Source organism: Apodemus sylvaticus, chromosome 2 (genome assembly GCF_947179515.1).
Source record: "Apodemus sylvaticus chromosome 2, mApoSyl1.1, whole genome shotgun sequence".
Taxonomy (NCBI): Eukaryota; Metazoa; Chordata; class Mammalia; order Rodentia; family Muridae; genus Apodemus; species Apodemus sylvaticus.
The window spans coordinates 120,877,902-120,899,142 of NC_067473.1; the positions used below are offsets into that span (position 1 = coordinate 120,877,902).

Here is a 21,241-nt window from a genome sequence, read left to right on the forward strand (position 1 = left end):
ATGGCGGAGAAGCATCTTTAGAAATGTTCAAATTCATTAGTCATCAGGGAAATGCAAATCAAAACAACCTTGAGATTTCACCTTACACCAGTCAGAATGGCTAAGATTAAAAACTCAAGAGACAGCAGGTGTTGGTGAGGATCTGGAGAAAGAGGAACACTCCCCCACTTCTGGTGGGGTTGCAAATTGGTACAACCACTTTGGAAATCAGCCTGGCCGTTCCTCAGAAAACTGGGCACCTCACTTGGGAATGATCCTGCTATACCACTCCTGGGCATATACCCAGAGGATTCCCCAGCATGTAATAAGTTTATATGCTCCACTATGTTCATAGCAGCCCTATTCATAAGAGCCAGAAGCTGGAAAGAACCCAGGTACCCCTCAACAGAAGAATGGATGCAAAAATATGGTATATATACACAATGTAGTACTATTCAACCATTAGAAACAATGAATTCATGAAATTTTTAGGCAAATGGATGGATCTGGAGAACATCATACTAAGTGAGGTAACCCAGTCTCAAAAGATCAATCATGGTATGCACTCACTAATAAGTGGATATTATCCTAGAAAACTGGAATACCCAAAACATAATCCATACATCAAATGAGGTACAAAAAGAATGGAGGAGTGGCCCCTGGTTCTGGAAAGACTCAGTGTAGCAGTATAAGGCAAAACCAGAACACGGAAGTGGGAAGGGGTGGGTGGGAGAACAGGGGGAGGGAAGGGGGCTTATGTGACTTTCGGGGAGTGGGGGGCCAGAAAAGGGGAAATTATTTGAAATGTATATAAAAATATATCAAATAAAAAAAGAAAAGAAAAGAAAAAATCATCAGATCTTACTACAAAAGCCTATGTTAGTCACACCTGGAAAATCTGGAGGAAATGGACAATTTCCTAGACAGATATCAAATACCAAAATTAAATCAGGATCAAATAGATCATCTAAACAGTCGTGTGAAACCTAAAGAAATAGAAGTGGTCATTGAAAATCTCCCAACCAAAAACAAAAGGCACAGGACCAGATGGTTTTAGTGCAGAATTCTATCAGACCTTCAAAAAAGATCTAACAACAATACTCTTTTTTCAAATAATAAAAAATAGTTTATTTGATTTAAAAGATTTTCTTTTTTATTGTTTTTTATTTATTCTAGTATTCTTTATTTCATTTCAAGTGAGTTTCCCTTTCCTGGGTCTCACCTCTCTGAAAGTCCCACAAACCCTCTTTCCTCCCACTGTTCCACAATCCAACCCTTCCCACTTCCCTGTCCTGGTATTCCCCTACACTGCTGCACTGAGCTTTTCAGGACCGGTGGCCACTCCTTCCTTCTTCTTGGACTTCATTTAATATGAGAATTGTGTCTTGGGTATTCCAAGCTTCTAGACTAATATCAATTTATCTGTGAGTGTATACCATGAGTGTTTTTTTTTTGAGAACTTGGGTTACCTAACTTAGGATTATGGTCACCAGTTCCATCCATTTGTCTAAGAATTTCATGAATTCATTGTTTCTAATGGCTGAAAAGTACTCCATTGTATATATAAACCACATTTTCTGTATCCATTCCTCCATTGAGGGACATCTGGGTTCTTTCCAGCTTCTGCCTATTATAAATAGGGCTGCTATGATCATAGTGTGGTATGTATCCTTAATACATGCTGGGGAATCCTCTGGGCATATGTCCAGGAGTGGTATAGTTGGGTTGTCTGGAAGTATCATTCCCAGTTTTCTGACAAACATCCAGACTGCCTACCAGACTGGTAGTACCACCTCACAACACCACCAGCAGTGGAGGAGTGTTCCTCTTTCTACACATCCCCACCAGTACCTCTTTTCTCCTGACTTTTGTTCTTAGCCATTCTGACTGGTGTGAGGTAAAATCTCAGGTTTGTTTTGATTTGCATTTCCCTGATGACTAAGGATGTTGAACATTTCTTTAGGTGCTTCTCAGACATTCAATATTCCTCGGGTGAAAATTCTTTTAAAGGGTGATATCTGGCTCTCTGGAGTCTATCTTCTTGAGTTCTTTGTATATATTGGATATAAACCCTCTACCAGATGTAGTGTTGGTAAAGATCTTTTCTAAATATGTTGGTTGCCATTTTATCCTTTTGACAAGGTCCTTTTCCTTACAGAAACTTTGTAGTTTTATGAGGCCACGTTTCTCAGTTCTACAAACTATTCCACAAAATATAAACAGAAGGAACACTACTCAAGTCATTCTATGTAGCCACAATTATGCTGTTACCAAAATCATTCAAAGACCCAACAAAGAAAGAGAAATTCAGACCAATTTCCCTAATGAATATCAATGCAAAAATACTTAATAAAATTCTTGACAAATGAATCCAAGAACACATCAAAACAATCATCTGCCATGATCAGGGATGCAGGAATGATTCAATATATGGAAATACATCAATGCAATCTACTACAAAAACAAACTCAAAGGAAACAAACAAAGGTCGTTTCATTAGATGCTGAAAAAGCATTTGACAAAATTCAACATCCTTTCATACTAAAAGTTTGGAAAGAACAGTAATTCAAGGCCCATACTTAAACATAGCAAAAGCAATATACAGCAAACCAGAAGCCATCATCAAGCTAAACGGAGAGAAACTTGAAGCAATCCTAGTAAAAGCAGGGACTAGACAAGGCTACCCCTCTCTCCATATCTTTTCTATATAGTACTTGAATTTCTGACTAGAGCAAATAGACAACATGAGGAGGTCGAAGGGATACAAATTGGAAACAAAGAAGTGAAACTATCACTATTTGCAGATGATATGATAGTATAGTTAAATGACCAAAAAAACTCCACCATAGAATCCTACAACTGATAAACAACTTCAGCATTATGGCTGGTTATAAAATCAACTCAGGCAAATCTGTAGCCTTCCTATACTCAAAGGATAATCAGGCTGAGAAAGATATTAGGGAAATAACAACCTTCACAATAGCCACAAACAGTATAAAGTAAGTTGGTGTGATTCTAGCCAAACATGTGAAAGATATGTATGGCAAGAACGTCAGGTCTCTGAAAAAGGAAATCAAAGAAGACCGGAGAAAATGTAAAAATCTTCCATGCTCATGGATTGGCAGGATTAATAAAGTAAAAATGATCATATTTCCAAAACAATATACAGATTTAATGCAATGTCAACTCAGTCCTTCATAGAGTTAGAAAGAGCAATTCTCAAATTCATCGGAAATAACAAAAACCCAGGATAGCTAAAACTATTCTCAACAGTAAAAGAAATTCTGGGTGAATCAGTATCCTGGACCTCAAGAAGTACTTCAGAGCAATAGTGTTAAAAACTGCATGGTATTGGTACACTGACAGGCAGGTAGACCAATGGAATAGAATTGAAGACCCAGAAATGAACCCACATACCTATGGTCACTTGATATTCAACAAAGAAGCTAAAACCATCCAGTGGGGAAAAAAGATAGCCTTTTCAACAAATGGTGCTGTTTCAACTGGAGGTTAGCATGCAGAAGAATGTGAATTGATCCATTCTTATCTCCTTGTACTAAGCTCAACTCTGAATGGATCAAGGATCTCCACATAAAATGAGATATACTGAACCTAATAGATAAGAAACTGTGGAAGAGCCTTGAGCACATGGTCACAGGGGAAAATTTCCTGAACAGAACACCAATAGCTTATGCTCTAAGATCAAGAATTGACAAATGGGAACTCATAAAATTACAAAGTTTCTGAAAGGCAAAGGACACTGTCAAAAGGACAAAAGGGCAACCAACAAATTGGGAAAAGACCTTCATCAACCCTACATCCAGCAGAGGGCTAATATTCAATATATACAAAGAGCTCCAGAAGTTAGTCTCCAGAGAGCCAAATAACCCTATTTAAAAATTGTGTATAGAGCTAAACAAAGAATTTTCACCTGAAGAATTTTGAATCACTGAGAAGCACCTTAAGAAATGTTCAACATCATTAGTCATTAGGGAAATACAACCCTGAGATTTCACCTAACAAGAATCAGAATGGCTATTATGAAAAACTCAGGAGACACCAGGTGTGAGCAAGGATGTGGAGAAAGAGGAACACTCTTCCCCTGCTGGTGGGATAGCAAGGTGTTACAACCACTCTGAAAATCTGTCTGATGGTTCCTCAGAAAACTAGGCATGACACTTCTGGAGGACCCTGTTATACCACTCCTGGGCATATATCCAGAGGATTCCCCAGCATGCAATAAGGACATATGCTCCACTATGTTCATAGCAGCCTTATTTATTATAGCCAGAAGCTGGAAAGAACACAGATGTCCCTCAGTGGAGGAATGGATACAGAAAATGTGGTATATTTACACAATGGAATACTACTGAACAATTTAAAACAATGAATTCATGATATTCTTAGACAAATGGTTGGAACTGGAAAATATCATCCTAAGTGAGCTAACCCATTCACAAAAGAACACACATGGAATGCAGTCACTGATAAGTGGATATTAACCCAGAAGCTCTGAATATCCAAGACACAATTCACATATCAAACCATTCCCAAGAAGAAGGAAGGAGAGGGCTCTGGTCCTTGAAATGCTTGATCCCAAAAAGTTGGGAATTAGCAGGACAGAGAAGTGGGAGGGGATTGATTGGGGAATGGGTAGAGGGAGGAGAGTTTATTGGAATTATGGGGAGGAGGGAACTGGGAAAGCAGAAATCATTTGGAATGTAAACGAAGAATATAAACAATTAAAAAAAATAAAAATAAAAATAAAAAATAATTACAGGAAAATAAACAAACAGGTGATGGAATTTAACAAAGCCATTCAGGATCTAAAAAACAGAAATAGAAACAATAAAGAAATAACAAAGTAAGACAACCCTGGAAATGGAAAACCTAGGAAAGACATTAGCAGTCAAACAAGTTACAAACAAAATACAAAACACTCCTAACAGAACACATTCAGAAATCCAGGACACAATGGGAAAAACAAACCTATGGATAATAGGTATAGAAGAGAGTGAAGATTCACAACTTAAAGGACCAGTAACTATCTTCAGTACAATTATAGAAGAAATCTTCCCTAACCTAAAGAGATACCTATAAACATACAAGAAGCCTACAGAACACCAAGTAGATTGGACCAGAAAAGAAATTTCTCCCATCACATAATAGTCAAAACAAGAAATGCACAAAGCTAAAAAAGCATATTACAAGTAGTAAGGTAAAAAGTCAAATAATGTATGAAATCAGACCTGTCAGAATTACATCAGACTTCTCACCAGAGACTATGAAAGCTAGAAAATACTGGAGAGATCTCATGAAGACCATCAGAGAGCATAAATGCCAGCCCAGACTACTATACCCAGCAAAACTCTCAATTACCATAAATAGAGAAACCAAGATATTCCATGACAAAAACAAATTTTCTGCAGTATCTTTCCACAAATCCATCCAGACAAAGATAATAGATGGAAAAATGCCAACACAAAGAGGAAAACTACACCCTAGAAAAGGCAAGAAAGTAGTCTTTCAACAAACTCAAATGAAGATAGCCACCTAAACATAAAAATAACATCAAAATAACAGAAAGCAACAATCACTATTCCTTAATATCTCTTAATATAAATGGACTGTACCCTCCCCCATTTAAAGGACACAGAATAACAGAGTGGATATCTAAACAGGACCCAGAATTTTGCTGCATACAGGAAATGTACCTCAGTGTCAAAGACAAATACTACCTCAGAGTAAAGGACTGGAAAAAAATTCCAACAGTCCCAAGAAACAAACTTGAGTAGCCATTGTAATATCAGATAAAATTGACTTTCAACAAAAAAGTCATCAAAAAAGATAAAGAAGGGCATTTTGTACTCATAGAAGGAAAAATCTTCCAAGAACTCTCACTTCTGAACATCTATGCTGCAAATATAAGGGCACCTTCATTCATAAAGGAAACTTTAGTAGAGGTTAAAGTACACATTGTAACTCACACAATAATTGTGGTTGACTTCAACATCCCACTCTCCTCAATTGATATATCAGGGATACACAAACTAAACAGAGACAGAGTGAGACTAACAGAAGTTTTGGACCAAATGGATGTAATACATATCTATAGAACATTTCATCCTAAACCAAAAGAATATACCTTGTACTCAGCACCTCATGGTACCTTCTCCAAAATGGACCATATAATTGGACACAAAACAGACTTCAATAGATATAACAGATAAAAGAAGATCAAATTCCATGCCTCCAATCAGATCACTATGGAGTAAGGGTGGTCTTCAATAACAACAAAAACAACAGAAAACCTACATATACATGGAAGCTGAACAATATTCTACTCAATGATACCTTGGTCAAGGAAGAAATAAGGAAAGAAATCAAAGACGTTTTAGAATTTAATGAAATTGAAGTCACAACATTCCCAAATTTATAGGACACAATGAAAGCAGTGCTGAGAGGAAAACACATAGCTCTGAGGGCCTCCAAAAAGAAGCTGGAGAGAACATACACTATAGCAGCTTAACAGCCCAGGTGAAAGCATTAGAACAAAATGAAGCTAAGACACCCAAGAGGAGTAGAAGGCAGGAAATCATCAAACTCGGGGCTAAATCAAGTAGAAACAGAAAGAACTATACAAAGAATCAACAAAACTAGGAGCTTGGTCTTTGGGAAAATCAACAAGATAAATAAATGCTTAGCCAGGATAACCAGGCAGGACAGAGACAGTACCCAAATTAACAAAATCAGAAATGAAGAGATATTACAACAGGCACTGGGGAATTTCAAAAAATCATTAGATCCTACTACAAAAGCCTATACTCAACCCAACTGGAAAATCTGAATGAAATGAACGATTTCCTAGACAAATACCAAATACCAAAGTTAAATCAGGATCAGATAGACCATCTAAACTGTCCTATAATGCCTAAAGAATTAGAAGCAGTCATTGAAATTCTCCCAAACAAAAACAAAACAAACAACAAAACAACACAAAGCACAGGACCAGAGGTTTTAGGGCTGAATTCTATCAAACCTTCAAAGAAGACCTAACAACAATACTCTTCAAACTATTCCAGACCAAAAAAAAAAAAAAAACAGAAGAAGCACTACCCAAGTCATTCTATGTAGCCTCAATTTTGATGATACCTAAACCACACAAAGATCGAACAAACAAAGAAAATTTCAGACCAATTTCCCTTATGAATATGGATGCAAAAATACTCAATAAAATTCTTGCCAACTGAGTCCAAGAGCACACCAAATCGATCATTCACCATGATCAAGGAGGCTTCATCCCAGCGACTCAGGAATGGTACAATATATGGAAATCCACCAATATAATACACTACACAAACAAACTCAAAGAAAAAAACACATGGACATTTCATTAGATACTGAAAAAAACATTTAACAAAATTCAGGCATCCTTTCATATTAAAAGTCTTTAAAAGAACAGGAATTCAAGTCCCATACCTGAACATACAAAAGCAATATACAGCAAACCAGAAGCCAACATCAAACTAAATGGAGAGAAACTTGAAGCAATCCCACTAAAATCAGGGAACAGACAAGGCTCGCCTCTCCATATTTATTTAATACAGAACTCAAAGTTCTAGCTAGAGCAATTAAATAACAAAAGGATGTCAAAGGGATGTGAATTGGAAAGGAAGAAGTCAAATTATCACTATTTGCAGATGATATGATAATATACTTAAGCACCGCAAAAAACTCCATCAGAGAACTCCTACAACTGATAAACAACTTCAGCAATGTGGCCGGATATGAAATTTAACCAATCAGTACCCCTCCTATCCTAAAAGAATAAACAGGCTGAGAAGAAATAAGAGAAATGGCACCCTTCACAATAGCCACAAATAATATAAAGTATCTTGGTGTGACTCTAACCAAACAAGTGAAAGACCTGTATGATACGAACTTCAAGTGTCTGAAGAAAGAAATCAAGAAGACCTCAGAAGATGGAAAGATCTCCCATGCTCATGGATTGGCAAGATTAATGTAGTAAAAATGGCCATCTTTCTGAAATCAATCGACAAATTCAATGCACTCCCTATCAAAATTCTAACTCAATTCTTCATAGAGTTAGAAAGAGCAATTCTCAAATTCATCTAGAATAACAAAAAACAAGGATAGCAAAAACTATTCTCAACAATAAAAGAACTTCTGGTGGAATCACCTTCACTGACCTCAAGCTGTACTTCATAGCAATAGTGATGAAAACTGAATAGTATTTGTACAGTGTCAGGCACGTAGATCAATGGAATAGAATTGAAGACCCACCTATGGGCACTTCATCTTTGACAAAGGATCTAAAAGCATCCAGCAGAAAAAGACATAGCCTTTTCAATAAATGATGCTGGTTCAACAGGAAGTCAGCATGTAGAAGAATGAAATTTGATCCATTTTTATGTCCCTGTACAAAGATCAAGTCCAAGGATCCAGGACCTCCACATAAAACCAAATACACTAAATCTAATAGAAGAAAGTGGGGAAAAGTCACAACTATATGTGCACAGGGGAAATGTTTCTGAAGAGAATGCCAATGGCTTATGCTCTAAGATCAAGAATCAACAAATAGAACCTCATAAAATTACAAAGCTTCTGTGAGGCAAAGGACACTGTCCATAAGACAAAATGGCAACCAACAGACTGGGAAAAGATCTTTACCAATCCTACATTTGATAAAGGACTAATATCCAATATATACAAATAAATCAAGAAACTAGTCCCCAGAGAATGAAATAACCCAATTAAATAATGGAGAATACCAGCTGCATATGTAGCAGAGGATGGCCTTTTTGGACATCAAAGGGAGGAGAGGCCCTTGGCTGAGAAAGCTTGATGCCCCAGTATAGGGGAATGGCAGGACAGGGAATCAGAATTAGGAGATGGTGTGTTGGTGAGCACAGGGAGGGGTATGGGAGAGAGTGTTTTCGGAGGGGAAACCAAGAAAGGAGATAACAATTGAAATGTAAATAAAGAAAATATATTTTTTTAAAAATGGAGTATAGAAATAAACAGAGAATTCTCAACTGAGAAAACATGAAGGGCTGAGAAGCACCTAAAGAAATGTTCAACATCCTTAGTCATCAGGGAAATGCAAATCAAAACAACCCTAAGATTCCACCTCATCCTGGTCAGTATGCCTAAGATAAAAATCTCAGGTGACAGCAGATGCCGGCGAGGAGGTGAAGAAAGAGCTACACTCCTCCATTGCTAGTGGGATTGCAAGCTGGTACAATCAATCTGGACATCAGTCTGGTGGTTCCTCAGAAAATTAGACATAGTACTACCAGAGGACCAAGCTTTACTGCTCTTGGGCATATACCAAGAATATGCTACATCATGTAATAAGGACACATGCTCCACTATGTTCATCACAGACATATTTATAATAGCCAAAAGCTGGAAACAACCCAGATATCCCCCAATAGAGTTAAGGATACAGAAAATGTGGTACATTTACATGATGGAATACTACTCAGCTAATAAAAACAATGACTTCATGAAATTTGCAGGTGAATAGATTGAAATTGAAAATATCATCCTGAGTAGGATAACTCAGTCACAAAAGAACAAATATGTTTTTTACTTAACTTGACGACAGATAGTAGGTATCCCAAAAGTTCAAAATACCCAAGATTCAATTCAAAGACCATATGAAGCCTAAGAAGAGGGAAGAACAAAATGTGGATGCCTCGCTGCTTTTTAGAAGGGTGAACAAAATACTCACATGAGAAAATATGGAGATAAAGTGTGGAGTAGAGACTGAAGGAAACGCCAACCAGAGACTGTCCAACCTAGGGATCCATCCCATATACAACCACCAAACCATGGCCCTATTGTGGATGCCAGGAAGTGCTTTCTGAAGGAAGCCTTATCTGATAAGTCTGTCTCCTGTTAGGTTCTGCCAGAGGCTGACAAAGACAGAGGCAGAAATTTGCAACCAACCATTGGACTGAGCTCAGGGGTCACTGATGAAGGACTTGGAGAAGAGACTGAAGGAGCTGAGGAGGTTTGCAGCCCCATGGATGGAGCAATAATGTCAACAGGCCAGAGCCCCCAGAAATCCTAGGGACGAAGCCACCAACCAAAGTATACATATGGAGCGACCCATGGTGCTGGCCACATATGTGCCAGAAGATGGACTCGTGGAACATCAGTGAGAGGAGAAGCTCTTGGGCCTGAGACTGTTTGATGCTCCAGTGTAGGGTAAAGACGGTGCAGGAGGAAGGGAGTGGGTGGGTGGTGATAGAGGCCTGAGTTTCCCAAAGGTGAGAACCTGAAAGGGGAAAATATTTGAAATTCAAAGAAAAAATATCCAATCAAAAATACATAAATAGATAGATAAATAAATAAATAAATAAGAGGGGCTAGAGAGATGGCTTAGTGTTTAAGAGCACAGACTGCTCTTCCAGAGGTCCTGAGTTCAATTCCCAGCAACCACATGATAGCTCACAACCATCTGTAATGGGATCTGATGGCCTCTTCTAATGTGTCAGAAGACAGCTACAGTGTACTCATTAAAGTAAATAAATCAAATGAATGGAGCTAGAGAACATCATCCTAAGTGAGGTAACCCAGTCTCAAAAGAACACTCATGGTGTGCACTCACTGATAAGGGGATATTAAGCTAGAAGCTTCGAATACCCAAGATACAATCCACATATCAAATGATGTTCAAGAAGAAGGAAGGAGTGGCCCCTCTTTCTGAAAAGGCTCAGTGCAGCAGTGTAGGGGAATACTAGAACAGGGAAGTGGGAAGGGGTGGAGGGGGGACAGGGGGAGTGAAGAGGGCTTATGGGAACTTTGGGCAGGGGGTATCAAGGAAAGGGGAAACAATTTGAAATATAAATAAAGAATATATGGAATAAAACGAAAGAAAAAAGAAAGAAAGAAAGAAAGAAAGAAAGAAAGAAAGAAAGAAAGAAAGAAAGAAAGAAAGAAAGAAAGAAAGAAAGAGAGAGAGAGAGAGAGAGAGAGAGAGAAAGAAAGAAAGAAAGAAAGAAAGAAAGAAAGAACAGGCTGGAGAGATGGCTCAGTGGTTAAAAGCAGTGACTGGTCTTCCAAAGGTCCTGAATTCAAATCCCAGCAAACACATGGTAGCCCCCAACCATCTGTAATGGGATCTGATGCCCTCTTCTGGTGTGTCTGAAGACAGCTACATTATACTCATATACATAAAATAAATAAAATTTTAAAAGAAATAAAAGCAGTAAATGCTGAGGTATAAAACACTGAAAACGTTTTTAATAAAATCCAACATTCTTTCATGATCAAAGCTCTATAGACAATAGTACAAAATGGAATATATCTCTATTAAATAGAAACCAGAATCATTTTTGCCTCATTTTGCTTTACATTTAGATCCGGTTTCTTTTGGTGTAGCCCTGGCAGGCCTAGGGTATAGTTTGTAGACTAGACTAGCCTCAAACACAATAGATAGATAGATAGATAGATAGATAGATAGATAGATAGATAGATAGATAGATAGATAGATAGATAGATGATAGATAGATAGATAGATAGATAGATAGATAGATAGATAGATAGATAGATAGAAGGAATACATGCACATACTTCTGTAGGACCCCCGAATGGGGAGGCCCCACTCGAGTCTCGGATCGGCGCACACCCAAGAAAACACGAGAGACCGGCTTGATGCAAAAACACGAGGCAGTTTAATTGCGGAGCTCCGGGCCGACATGTCTCATGCAAGAGACAAAGCGGTCCGCCCCGAGGCTCAAAAGTTAGGGGTTTATATGGGAAAAGGCAAGGGGGTTTCACGCTCTTTACATAATTAGTCAATTCATACATTGAGGGAGTAATTGGCATACAATTACATCAGCCAGCGGGTAGTACGTGAGTCAGCAATGTAGGAGAGTAGAATGTAGGGGAGTGGGAGACTTATCTTGTTAGCAGAGGGCCTAGTTAAACTACAGGAGAAAAGAAAGGGTGTGGGGAGGGAGCCCAGGTGGCCCATGACTCAGTAGAGGTTGTTTAGGCTACTTTTTATCTTTTCTGGCTGGCTAGTTTCTGGAATGTCTTAACGACCTTGGGAGGACCATCCTGCTATTCTAACAACCTTGAGAAGGCCCCAGCTTGTCTGGGTTTGCCCCTGGCCTGCTTTATGCCTGGGCCGTGGATTCTATGAGGTCTTAACTTCGTTTTTGTTTCTAATTTCCATCATTCCCCTCTTCTTGCATTTTCATGATTCTAATCTTAGAATTCTAGAACTCAGTATCTCTGCTAGAAAGATGGTAATCATATTCATCTTCTATTTTAGCTATGGGTTGATACTGTTGTTGCAGAACCATAAGCTGTACGGCATTTATTCTATTTCTAACAAAAGCAAGGCCTTTATTTACTAGACAAGGGCCGAAGATTAGAACCAGACATATAATAAGTATAGGTTCCGCAAGGGCAGAGAGTAAGGTAGTCATCCACGGGGATTTGGAGTACCATGATTCAAACCATCCCTGCTGTTTTCCTCATTCCCACTTTCTCTTTTCAAGCCTTTCTCTTAATTTCTGCATGGAATCTCTGACTACTCCTGTGTGGTCCACATAAAAACAACACTCTTCCTTTAAAGCTGCGCATAATCCTCCTTCCTTTAAAAACAACAAGTCTAATCCTCTTCTATTCTGTAACACTACTTCAGATAAGGAGGTCAAAGATTTTTCTAAGGCATTGATGGATTTTTCTAACATTTCCAAATCTTCATTTATAGCTTCTTTAAGAGTCTGGAAGGACTGAGCTCCTTGTCTTCCTTCTATCAGTGCTGTCACACCCGTCCCTACTCCCACTGCAAGACTGGCCCCTAACATCATTGCTAGAGTTAGGGAAACTGGCTCCCTTTTATCTCTTCTGCCGGTATCTCTATCTTCTAGGTAGGAAGTGGGGTGATAATATACTCGGGGTAAAAGCTGAACCATGACACAAAAGTCCCGAAAGGGGTCGAAGACACTAGTAGATACACAAGGAGTAAGTCCGGTGTCACAGGCCCATCATCCAACCGGAGTAGGTACAAGGTAGTAACTGGAGTCTGTCCTATCTATGGAGTGAATCCGGTCACACAGATGGCGGTGGGAGGGAGGTGGAGTCCCTATGCACAGACCAGTGTTTCCCCCTGACGCTGTCACATCGGTCAGGGTTAACTTTTTCCCTGTTCCCCACGAGCAGGAAGCATGACTACTAGTTTTATTGAAATCTCCACTGTAAGCGATCCCCTCATAGTAAGGGGGGCCTGAGGATAAACATAACCAGCAGTTTGTAGTAGCCTCAGGATCAGTGCTGTTTAGGGCAAAAAAGGCTCCCTTGACCAGATTAAATAGTCTCTGTCCTGTTGAAGGGTACGTGGGGATTATGGTCGGGGGTCCACGAGGGATGGCTATGTTAAGGGTCTTTACGGGAGCAGAGGGGGACGGTCATAGGGGTTGGGGGTTTGGGCTTAGCGGGTGGACCTTGTTCTGGGAGGATATTGTTAGGCCCGATGGATACCGTGGGAGGCTTTTCTATTGACAACTTAATTTTGAAAATCAAACCGGGATCCACTCTGGAAGCATGCACCCGCAAACCCCAACTGTTTCCCCTGAACCAGCTCTGATGCTCTTGCTTCCCTTTATCAGTGAATTTTATAAGGATCGGGTTACAGTAGTTACCTTTGCAGGCCCCATTTGGGCTGCTGTTATGGGCACATCCATTTTCAGGGTATTTAGAACTATCTCTCTTGCCTTGGTTTGGTCTGTCAAAGCTACTGTTTCTTTTCACGGTAATCAGGTCCCAGGAGGAGGAGGGATTCCAGTAAGTGTCTCCCTTAGTCTCACAATTCCATGTAGCACAATAGAAATCTGATGCCCCTCCACACTTATGCCGGAGATTCCAGACTCGTCCTTGGGCGGGGCATACGCATACATAAAAAGCCACAGACCGGAGGTTTGCTCTGTAAAACTGTCCCGAGCACCCATATGTACTCCCAATCCCACTAGGGACACACTGCTTTTCAGCTGGTGGTTTAAGTAGGTCAGTGTGATGGGGATATCCCAAGAGAGTGATCCTGCTGCTAACTTACAAATATCGGGCGTGAGATCCGGCCACCAAGTCCATGGAGGGTGCGTTGCAGCGGTCGACCAGACAGCACTCCCCTCCTCATTGAATACCTCCCAAGTTTGCCGAATCGCGGGTGTGTGAGGGTTGAAGTCTCCGCTCAGTGCTGCTCTGGTGATGCAGACACAACTTAAGAGGATTACTAGTCTTTTCCAGAGTCCATTCATCTTGATCAGTTCCTGGGGGAGCCTTTTTTAACATGTGAGGCGTGGACCCAGGTGGGGATTCCTTCTACCTTTACAGCGGTCGGTGTGGTCAGCAGTACTAGGTAGGGTCCTTTCCACCGAGATTCAAAGTTCCCTGCTCGGTGTCTCCTCACCAGGACCGTATCTCCCACTTCGAATTGGTGCAGCACCTGCAAGTCAGCATAGGTTTCTTTCAGTTGTTCCCAGATTTCCTTTCTTACGATCTCAAGGGGGAGGGGGAACGCATCAGGGCAAGCTCCACTTTCAGTGGTTAAGTGAATGGGCGGAGGGGGGGGGGGAGGCGCGCCAAATATTAGTTCAAAGGGTGTTAACCCTGAAGCTCCAGGAGTATTTCGAACCCGAAATAGGGCGTAGGGAAGAAGGACTGCCCAGTTGTTTCCGTCGGTTTCTAAGGCCAATTTAGTTAAGGTCTCCTTTAGAGTTCTATTCATCCTTTCTACCTGTCCTGAACTCTGGGGTCTATAGGCACAATGCAACTTCCAATTTATCCCCAGCTGTTTGGCCAGTCCCTGACTTACCTGGGCGATGAAGGCAGGCCCATTGTCTGACCCAATTACCTTAGGTATTCCAAAACGGGGAAAGATTTCTTCAAGTATCTTCTTGACCACCACATTAGCCTTCTCTCTTTTGGTGGGAAATGCTTCTACCCACCCTGAGAAAGTGTCTATAAAAACTAGAAGGTATTTATTTCCATATCTTGCTGGTTTTACCTCAGTAAAATCAACTTCCCAATAGGTCCCTGGTCTATCCCCCCTTAAACGTTTTCCACTATGAGTCTTATTCGGCACTGCGTTAGTGAGTGCACAAGCTTGACAATTCTTTACTAGGTCTTCTATCATCTTTTGAAGCTGCGGAATATGATAAGGGGACTTACCGACCAGTTTTATCATTTTTTTCTCCCTTGTGGGTGAGACGGTGTATGTTAGTCAAATATTCTAGCCCCTCTTCTCTTGTGAGAGTCTGTTTTTCTAAGGTCTCCTCGGCTGGTAGTGATGAGGCTCTAATTGTCAATATTTGTGGTCCCTGTGCTGCATCCTTTGCCACCTGGTCTGCCATTTGATTTCCATTTTCTACTTTCCCAGTCCCTTTCTGATGTACTGGACAGTGAATGACTGCCACCCTGTGGGGCAAATGAACAGCTTCTAGCAGACTGAGAATTTCTTCTTTATTTTTAAACACTTTTCCAGCGGAAGTTAATAATCCGCGCTGTCGGTATATTTCCCCATGAATGTGAGCAGTTGCAAAGGCATATCGGCTGTCAGTGTAGATATTGACAGCTTTTCCTTCTGCCAGCCTCAAAGCCTGGGTTAGGGCAATGAGCTCTGCTTTTTGGGCTGATGTTCCTTCTGGTAAGGTACTGGCCCATATGACAGACTTCCCATCCACTACCGCTGCTCCAGCCCTGTGCTTACCTTCTACCACGAAGCTACTTCCATCGGTAAACCAAGTCATTGCCCCAGGCCAGGGTTGATCAGTTAAGTCTGACCGGGTCCGGCTTCCTCAGCCAGTATATACCCGCAGCGATGTACAGGGGCTTCGTCAGCTTCAGGCAGTAAGGTGGCAGGGTTGAGAATAGCAGGTGGAGCAAAGGTCACCTGCTCAGTCAGCAATAAACTCTGGTAGTGGGTCATCCTGGCATTTGTCATCCAGCGGTCTGGGGGCTGCTGGATGATGCTCTTGAGGGCATGAGGAGCCACTATAGTCACATTCTGGCCCATAGTCGGTTTATCAGCGTCTTTCACTAACACGGCAGTAGCTGCTATTGCCCGTAGGCACGAGGGCCATCCACTGGCTACTGGGTCTAATTTCTTTGACAGGTAGGCTACAGGGCGCTTCCAAGGTCCCAATGTCTGGGTGAGGACCCGCCTTGCCACTCCATTTCTCTCATCAATGTACAGGGTAAAGGGTTTCTTCAGGTCAGGTAGTGCTAGAGCGGGGGCCTGCAGCAGCGCCTTTTTGAGTGTTTCAAAGGCCAATTGGTGTTCCTTGGTCCAAATAAATTCCCCCTTTTCTCTTGTCAAGGGGTATAAAGGGGCCGCTAGGGTGGCAAACCCTGGGATCCAGAGTCTGCAGAACCCTGCTGTTCCCAGGAATTCTCTTACCTGGCCAGAGGTGGTTGGGGGCGGGATCTGTGTCACTGTCTGTTTTCTGGCTTCCGTGAGCCATCGCTGTCCATTCTTCAGGGTATATCCCAAATAGGTCACCTCAGTCTGGCACAGCTGTGCCTTTTTAGCCGAGACCCGGTACCCCAACTCACTAGCTCAGCCAGGAGATTCTGTGTTCCACGCTCGCATTCCTCGAGTGTCTCTGTCGCAAGGAGAAGATCATCTATGAATTGCAAAAGGGACGCGTATGGATTGCTGGCTCGAAAAGGAGCCAAGTCCCGATGCAAGGCTTCATCAAACAGGGTGGGAAAATTTTTGAACCCTTGGGGTAACCTTGTCCAGGTGAGCTGTCCCGTCCTGCCACTCTCAGGATCCCGCCATTCAAAGGCGAACAGGGGCTGACTGTTAGGGTGCAATCTCAGACAAAAGAAGGCATCTTTAAGATCTAACACCGTATACCAGACTCGTTCAGGCGGCAGCGTGCTGAGCAGATTATAGGGGTTTGGAACAGTGGGGTGTATGTCCTGTATCCTTGTGTTAACCTCTCTAAGGTCTTGCACAGGACGATAATCACCCGTTCCCGGTTTCTTTACTGGAAGGAGGGGAGTGTTCCACGCGGATTGACAGGGGACCAGAATCCCCTCTTGGATTAGCCGGTCAATGTGAGGGCGTATCCCTTCCCGAGCTTCCTTCCTCATAGGGTACTGTTGGATCCTAATGGGGGTGGCTCCAGACTTGAGCTCTACCACTACTGGAGGGGCCTGTTTTGCCATTCCCATCCCTCCTGCTTCAGCCCAAGCCAGGGGAAACCGGGTGAGCCAGTCTTTCAGCCCCTCAGAAGTGGCAGTCTTTTTCTGATAAATCCGGTATTCTCCCAATTGCAAGGATAGTCCTAGAGCCTGGGGAGGTGCAGCTCCCTAGGACAATTCTGGTCCGGAAGGGGTGAAAGTTATTTGTGCCTTTAATTTAGTCAGCAAATCCCTTCCTAGTAGGGGTATAGGGCACTCAGGAATGACTAGAAATGAGTGGGTTACTACATTCTTCCCTAAGTCTACCTTCCGAGAGGTGGTCCATGGGTAGGGTTTCTGTCCCATGGCCCCGATTACCAGCGTCTTTTCATTTTTGACCTTATCCAAAGGAGTTTTCAGTACTGAATATTCTGCACCTGTATCGATCAAGAAACGTATGGGAGTCCCCTCCACTTGTAGGGTTACCCTAGGCTCAGGGAGGGGAGCTGAGCCCCATCTCCCCTAGTCTTCATCATTCCCGAGGGACAGCACCTTTGTCCCTTGCTTCTTCTTGGGGCACTCACAGGCCCAGTGTCCTTTTTCTCTACAGTGTGCACATTGATCCTTCTCCAAGGGGGGATGGTCTCTTCTGGGTCTCCTTGGCTCCTGCCATCTCCCACCTCCCAGGTTCCCTAGCTGTCTGTTCCTGTCTCTCCTATCCCTGTCTACTACTGTGGCCAGTATCCTAGTCAGAGTCTTTTCTTGCTTTTTTTCTCTCCTATCCTCATCCTCTCTCCTCTCTCTCTTTTCTCATTCTTGCTTCTCTTCCTCTGTTTCCCTTTTGTGATACACTTTCTCAGCCTCTCTAACTACATCCCTTATTGTATAATCCTGCAGTCCCTCAATCCGTTGCAATTTCTTTCTAATGTCAGGGGCCGACTGTCCAATAAAAGCCATAATTACGGAGGCTCGCTGCCCTTCAGACATAGGGTCGAAGGGGGTATATCTTCTGTATGTCTCCATGAGCCTCTCCAAAAAAACTGAAGGGGGTTCAGTCGGCCCCTGCATGACCTCTCTTACCTTAGCCAAATTTGTGGGCCTTCTTGAGGCACCTCTGAGACCCGCCACAAGAGCCCGACGGTAATTGGACAGTCGTTCCCTACCTTGCGCCGTGTTATAATCCCATTGGGGACGTGACAAGGGGAATCCTTCATCTATCCCCTCAGGGGTGTGGACAGGGTGTCCAGCATGGTCTCAGACATTCTTGCGTGCCTCAAGAAGGATCCTCTCCTTCTCCTCGGTGGTGAACAGGGTCTGTAAAAGCTACTGGCAATCATCCCAGGTGGGCTGATGTGAATACATCAGAGACTCTAGTAGACCTGTAAGCCCTGCTGGATTATCTGAAAAAGGGGGGGGGTGATTAATTTTCCAGTTATAAACGTCAGAGGAAGAGAAAGGCCGGTACTGTAAAAGCTGCAAGCTGTTCTGGACATTTGGGTTTGGGGGTGCACCAACAGCCCTAAGGGGAAGTGCCACCGTGGGATGGAGCAGGATTCTGCACTCTCTCTCTCTCCGGGAGAAGGAGCACTCCGTCCCCTTCATTCCGGAAAAACACAGTCAGGCTCTCCTCATATTCTCTCACCCTTGGAGTGTCCTCCAGGGTCGCAGCCTGTGGTTCTGGGGCGTCCCCCTCCACAGCCACTGGATCCTTACGGCTCACAGTGGCAGCTGCAAGAGCAGGTGTCCACGTCTGCTCTGTTCAGCTATGAATCGAAACCAAAACACAGACACAGTGGCGCCGCACTCAGACACTCAAACTCATATAAACTTACCTCCAAGGGGTTTTTGGGGTTGCTGGGTGTTACGGAGACCCCGGATGATGAGTCCCCACAATGTAGGACCCCTGAATGGGGAGGCCCCACTCGAGTCTCGGATCGGCGCACACCCAAGGAAACACGAGAGACCGGCTTGATGCAAAAACACGAGGCAGTTTAATTGCAGAGCTCCGGGCCGACACATCTCATGCAAGAGACAAAGCGGTCTGCCCCAGGCTCAAAAGTTAGGGGTTTATATGGGAAAAGGCAAGGGGGTTTCACGCTCTTTACATAATTACTCAATTCATACACTGAGGGAGTAATTGGCATACAATTACATCAGCGGGTAGTACGTGAGTCAGCAGTGTAGGAGAGTAGAATGTAGGGGAATGGGAGACTTATCTTGTTAGCAGAGGGCCTAGTTAAACTACAGAAGAAAAGAAAGGGCATGGGGAGGGAGCCCAGGTGGCCCATGACTCAGTGGAGGTTGTTTAGGCTACTTTTTATCTTTTCTGGCTGGCTAGTTTCTGGAATGTCTTAATGACCTTGGGAGGACCATTCTGCTATTCTAACAACCTTGAGAAGGCCCCAGCTTGTCTGGGTTTGCCCCTGACCTGCTTTATGCCTGGGCCAGGCATGCTTTATGCCTTCTATGAGGTCTTAACTTCGTTTTTGTTTCTAATTTCCATTACTTCCATATGATAATGGCTATATTTGACAAATCTATAGTAAATATTGTACTACATTGGGGAACCTCAAGCATGTCCACTAAAATCAAGAGTGAGAACTGGGTTCCACCTTCTCTTGTTTACTACAGTCCTTCAAGGCTTAGCTAGACCAAGAAGCCATGAGCATGAGATAAGGGAGGTAGAAATGAAAAAGTCAGGCTATTTTTACTGTGTACATATGAGACCCTAAGAACATTTTTGGCCACAGAAAGCTCCACAAAGGAGCAGGATACACAATTAAATCTGTGCAGCTTTCCTGTGTAGTGATAACAAACCTGTTGAGAAAGAATCCCATTCACAAGAATCTAATGTAAATGAATAATTAAATAGTTAACTTGCCTTGGAATAAATATAACCAAGAAAGTGAAAGAATAACACAATGAACATTTTAAATGCCTAAAAGGGAAAAAGAAAAGAAAAGAAGCACCAGGGAGCTGGGGGTCTCCACAGCCTTCTATGCATAGCACAACAGTAGAGATCTGCCAGCAGTGCTTTCACTTTTGAGCTCAGAGGAGTAAGGACACAGGCTAACAGGCCCACAGGAGAAAGAAACTCCAGCCAGAGACAACAATACCAACTAGCACCAGATGGCAAAGGCAAAAACAAGAACTCTACCAACAGAAACCAAGGCCACATTGCAACATCAAAACCCAGTTCTTCCCGCCCCCCACAGCAAGTCCCGGATACTCCAACACAACTGAAAAGCAAGACTTGGATTTAAAATCATATCTCATGAAGCTGATAGGGGGCTTCAAGAAAGACTTAAATAACTTCCTTAAAGAAAAACAGGAGATCATGAGTCAACAGGTAAAAGTCCTTAAAGAGAAAACACAAATATCCCTTAAAGAAATACAGGATATCTTGGGCCAACAGGCAAAAGCCCTTAAAGAAAAAACAGTAAAATCCCTTAAAGAATTACAGGAAAACCAAACAATCAAGTGAAGGAGCTGAACAAAACCACCCAGGATCTAAAAGTGGAAGTAGAAACAAAAAAAAAAAAATTACAAAGGGACACTTCTCTGGAGATACAAAACCTTGGGAAGAATTCAGGAGTCATAGATGCAAGCATCAACAACAGAATACAAGAGAGAGAATAAAGAACCTCAGGTGCGGAAGATACCATAGAAAACATTGACTCAACAGTCAAAGAAAATGCAAAATGCATAAAGCTGGTAACTCAAAACATCCAGGAACTCCAGGACACAATAAGAAGACCAAATCTAAGGATTATAGGTATAGACTAGAGCAAGGATTTACATCTTAAAGGCCCAGTAAATATCTTCAACAAAATTGTAGAAGAAAACTTCTTTAACCTAGAGAAAGAGATGCGCATGAACATAAAAAAGCCCTTCAGAACTCGAAACAGACTAGACCAGAACAGAAACCCTCCTGGCACATAATAAGAGTCATAGAAAGTCTTCCAACCAAAAAAAGCACAGGACCAGATGGCTTCAGTGCAGAATTCTACCAGACCTTCAAAGAAGAGTTAACACCAATACTCTTCAAACTATTCCACAAAATAGAAACAGAAGGAACACTACCCAATTCCTT

At 42.2% G+C, this 21,241-nt stretch overlaps 1 protein-coding gene across 1 annotated transcript; it reads right to left on the reverse strand.

Annotated features, from left to right (window-relative positions):
• Positions 1–14,151: 14,151 nt before the first annotated feature.
• On the reverse strand, positions 14,152–18,362 carry LOC127678056 (uncharacterized). Its single transcript, XM_052172880.1, is given in 6 exon segments — positions 14,152–14,307; positions 14,309–15,212; positions 15,214–15,805; positions 15,808–16,575; positions 16,578–17,635; positions 18,229–18,362. Coding segments are annotated over 6 exon segments (3,612 nt in total).
• Between the last annotated feature and the right edge of the window lie 2,879 nt (positions 18,363–21,241).